The 4,390-nt window shown below is 35.3% G+C and overlaps 1 protein-coding gene across 1 annotated transcript in view; it reads left to right on the top strand.

Moving 5' to 3' along the window:
- Positions 1-4,026, top strand: part of LOC118739786 (trypsin-1-like) — a 14,034-nt gene extending 10,008 nt beyond the window's left edge. The window contains exons 2-4 of the mRNA XM_036471293.1: positions 3,065-3,406; positions 3,460-3,758; positions 3,844-4,026. Of these exons, the coding sequence (XP_036327186.1) occupies positions 3,065-3,406; positions 3,460-3,758; positions 3,844-3,990 (788 nt within the window). The 3' untranslated portion in view covers positions 3,991-4,026. The remainder of the gene's footprint in view (positions 1-3,064; positions 3,407-3,459; positions 3,759-3,843) is intronic.
- The last annotated feature ends 364 nt before the right edge of the window (positions 4,027-4,390 follow it).

Raw genomic sequence — 4,390 nt, 5'->3', positions numbered from 1 at the left:
GATTTGAGGAGAGGTGAAGTGAGTTGTGGTAAAGTAAGTTGAGGTGAGTGTAAGGTGAGGTGTTAATTCTCTAAATTTCTCCTAAATTATACAGTATTTAGTTTGAAAGTATTTAGCCATCGACTAAATACCTTGGTACTTTAGTGAAATTATTTTGCATCCCCAAGGTACCTGAGTACTTTGGACCAGAGTATTTAGCGATCTACATCAGATACCACGTAAATTAAAATTTCAAAGCTTGCAGAAAGTTCACAAAAACTAATTAAAGTTAAAAAAGTTTAAATTTTTTTAATTAGATTTCCTAGAAGGATTTGGAGTGTGCAGCTCATTATACCTTTCATGAGCATGAAATGGTATTATAACTTTGGTCCGATGTTTGTAAGTACCAGAACAAAAAGAGATAGACCCATGAAAATGTATACTTATATGATCAGAACGTCGAGCTGAGTTGATTTAGCCATGTCCGTCTGTCCGTCTGTCCGTCTGTCCGTCTGTCCGTCTGTCTGTCTGTTTGTATGCAATCTAGTCTCTCAGTTTTCGAGATATCCGGATGAAATTTGGTAGGTGGGTGTATTTTTATAATGTATTAATCATTTGTCGGAACCGGAAGAATCGGACCACTATAACATATAGCTCCCATACAACTGATTGTTCAGATATGAGATTTTTCATTATAACTTCTCCATTTATGTAGTTAAGAACAAGAAATTTCGCAGCACTTTCACCCATTATCAACAGAATACTTATAGTGAAAATTACAAAGATCGGGTCACTATAACCTATAGCTCCCATACAACGGATTGTTCAGATATAAAATTTTGCGTTATAACTCCTCCATTTATATAGCTAGGAACATGAAATTCCGCACTGTTTTCAATAATTATCTACAGAAAACTTACAGTGAAAATTAAAAAGATCGGGTAACTATAACCTATAGCTCCCATACAACTGATTGTTCAGATATGAGATTTTTCGTTATAATTCATCCATTTATGTAGCTAGGACCATGAAATTTCGCGCTGTTTTCACTCATTATCAACAGAAGACTTACCTCGAAAATAATAAAGATCGGGTCACTATAACCTGCAGCCCCCATACAACTGATTGTTCAGATATGAGGTCTTTTATCATAACTCCTCCATTTATGCAGCTAGGAACATGAAGTTTCGCACCATTTTCACTCATTATTAACAGAATACTTAAAGTGAAAATAACAAGGATCGGGTGACTACAACATATATCTTCCATACATCTGATTGTTCAGATATGGGATTTTACTGTAAAACTTCTTTATTTGAACAGCTAAAGCCGATAAATTTCGTAAGATATTTTATAAATAATAATACAAAGTCTACTGAGAAAATCGTCAAAATCTATGCTGTATAAGCTTTATCTCCTATAGCACTGATTGTTCAGATACCAGTTTTTGCGATATATCTCCTTTATGTAGGAAACTAAACCCAATAAATTGTGTCGGTTTACATACCGATCACATAGCAGTGAAAATCACTTAGATTGGTGCTAATATAAGGTATATCTTCCATACCTCTGTTTGTTCAGATGCGATTTTTTATATAGGTATGTAACTCCTCTATCGATGTATGCAGATGTATTCAAAAGCAGTAATCTGTCAAAGTAAAATTTGCAGATGTTCATGAAAGGTATGAAGCCTTCGGCATAGCCGAAGACAGCGCTGCTCTTACTTGTTTTGGTATAATAAATTTCCAGTTTCAAGTCACTAAAAATTACCATTGCTTTTTTTAAATTTCTTTTGTCGAGGGTTTTGCGCATTTTCTTCAAGTTTTGTTCATGCTTTATATGGAAGAAAATTCGCAACACCCTCACCAAAAAAAAAATTCTAAAAAATCAACGGTAATTTTTAGCTATATTTCCCTTACAGAGTTGCATGCAATAATGCTTGCTAATGACCTACTCCCAATAGCCGCGTTAAAGCATGACGATGTTGGGTAGAAATTTACAGGTTGAAATCAATAATGAAGTTGTCGAAAATTCGGGAAAAATCTTGTCCCGTCGGAAGATTTTAAGTTTAATGCAAAATACGGGATGTCCCGGCAAATACGGGACATTTGGCAACACTAGTGGATATTTGAATTTGATCTCAGAACAAAGCCCTTTATTTTTATTTTATAGATTTGGCATTTTTTACAATATTTGTATCCTTTAGCATTAAAAAGTTTAACCATTTGAACCGAACCGAACCGCGGTTCAGGGATAACTATGAGCCGGTTCTTGTACCGATACAAGCGTTTTCTTAGCGATTTGAATCACTGTACCGAACCGCACCGATTTTTGGAGTTGTTTGCAGCCCTGCTTTTTACCAACAGCTACGATATAGACTTAACACTAAGGTCTAACGTCTTTGAGTAGTGATCGCTGTTGAGATTCAATGTTTTTTTTTTTTAATATTCAGCCTTCGTACTGAGTAGGCCATTTAGAATTCTTAAAATGTAACGTCCGTTTCCTAATCTTCCGTCTCAGGAACCTCTAAGAAGCGAATTTAAAAGGATTCACTGATGTAGTAAATTTTTTTGGAAGTGGTAGGTATTAAATCGGCCGTTTTGAATTTATAGAATCTGATACTAAGTTTGCAGTTTGTGACCTCAAAAACACCCAAGAAATTCAAAAAATTGTCCGCCATATTGGATCCGCCATTTAAAATTTTTAAATTCTGAGTTTGTCTTCGCAATCAGCGACCACAAAAATCCCTGGGTAACGAGGTTGAAGGTAATCCGATCGATTTTCAAAATATCGACCGCCATATTGGATCCGCCATTTTGAATTTTTTCAATCTGACTCCAGATTCGTATTCAGCGACACCAAAGACCCCCAAGTGACAAGTTTAAAGCCAATCCGGTAAGATTTTGAATTTTGGCCAGTTTTGATCCCTTTTTATTTCAATTAATCAAAAATGTGTGCTCATTATTTATTATAAGACTTTCAAGTTTCTACGTAGATTGTACGTTATCTTAAGAATTTCAGATTGTTTAGCTATCTCATAGTAAATAATTTAAATTTTGTTCCTTTCCATTTTCTTTTCGATAAGTTTCTTCAGTACCTTGTAACCATCGAAGTCCGAAGATTATAGGAGGTTCTGAAGCTGCAAACGGTGAATTACCATTTATGGTTAGCCTGACAAGACGCGGGGGACATTTTTGTGGTGCCAGCATATTGAATGAGCAATGGCTTGTGACAGCAGGGCATTGTGTTTGCAATGGACTGAACAAAATCTTTCAAATATCGCAAATTCAAGGGGTTATTGGCCTTCACAGTATTTCGCAATACCTTAGTGGTAACACTGCAGAAAAATCAGCACCTATTCGAATTAACTTTAAAAGTATAATACCGCATCCGAAGTATGAATGCACCAATGTGAAAAACGATATTGGTATGCTTTTTTTTTTTGCTTCATGGAATCATTAATGACTCTCGTAATTTTAGCTTTGCTCCAACTGGATACTCCTATGGTGTTTACAGAGCGAGTTAAACCAATTTGCGTAAGTGTTGAAAGTCCTCACAAAGAGTACGAAAATCAATTAGCAACCGTATCAGGTTGGGGATGGACAAATGAGAATCAAGAAGAAGGCCCGAAAGCGGATGTTCTAAAAAAAGTGGCAGTAAAAATCTGGAACAACAATAGTTGTGAAAAGTCTTACAAACTGCATGGGAAATCAAATAGTTTGATCTCAGATACCCAGCTATGCGCTGGACTCAAAAATGGAGGAGCCGATTCATGTTGGGTAAGTGCTACATCTAAAGTTCCATATACATACTCACGTCCATATGTAATTCTATTTTCTTATAATACATCACAAACTACAATAGGCTGACTCTGGAGGACCCCTTATTATGAAAGATCAAATATTGGTGGGCATTGTTTCTACAGGTATCGGATGTGCCAGACCAGGGCTTCCGGGGATATACACACGCGTTAGCAAGTATGTGAGCTGGATTGAATCGGTTTTACGTTAATAATCCCTGTGATAAACATGTAGCGAAGTATTTTATAGCGTGTAGAATGTGTAAAAATAATTAGTTGATGTACCTGAAACTTACTTTATAACTAAGCAATAGAAAAATTTATAGAAATTATATGTACGAAATTGTACATAACTACATTTCCTTAAAAGTAGTGTAATGTATAGTAGCTATTAATATTTAGTTGATATCATTGGAATCTGTGTCTTTGATTTGAATAATTCCATTAAAAGACAGGGCGCATAGTCTAAGTTTCTATTTACAAAAAAACGTAGAAAATAAAGAATTGCAAATTTCATAGATATTAGTTTCGTTCGTCAACTTGTCTGGATAAAACTCAAAAAGCAAAATTGCTCTCAGAGAACAAAATTGCTCTCAGAGAAAGAGAGAAAAA

This window comes from Rhagoletis pomonella, unplaced genomic scaffold, assembly GCF_013731165.1.
Source record: "Rhagoletis pomonella isolate Grant_MI unplaced genomic scaffold, Rhpom_1.0 Rhpom_scaffold_00005, whole genome shotgun sequence".
NCBI classification, from domain to species: Eukaryota; Metazoa; Arthropoda; class Insecta; order Diptera; family Tephritidae; genus Rhagoletis; species Rhagoletis pomonella.
This window is presented reverse-complemented; position numbering and strand designations above follow the sequence as displayed.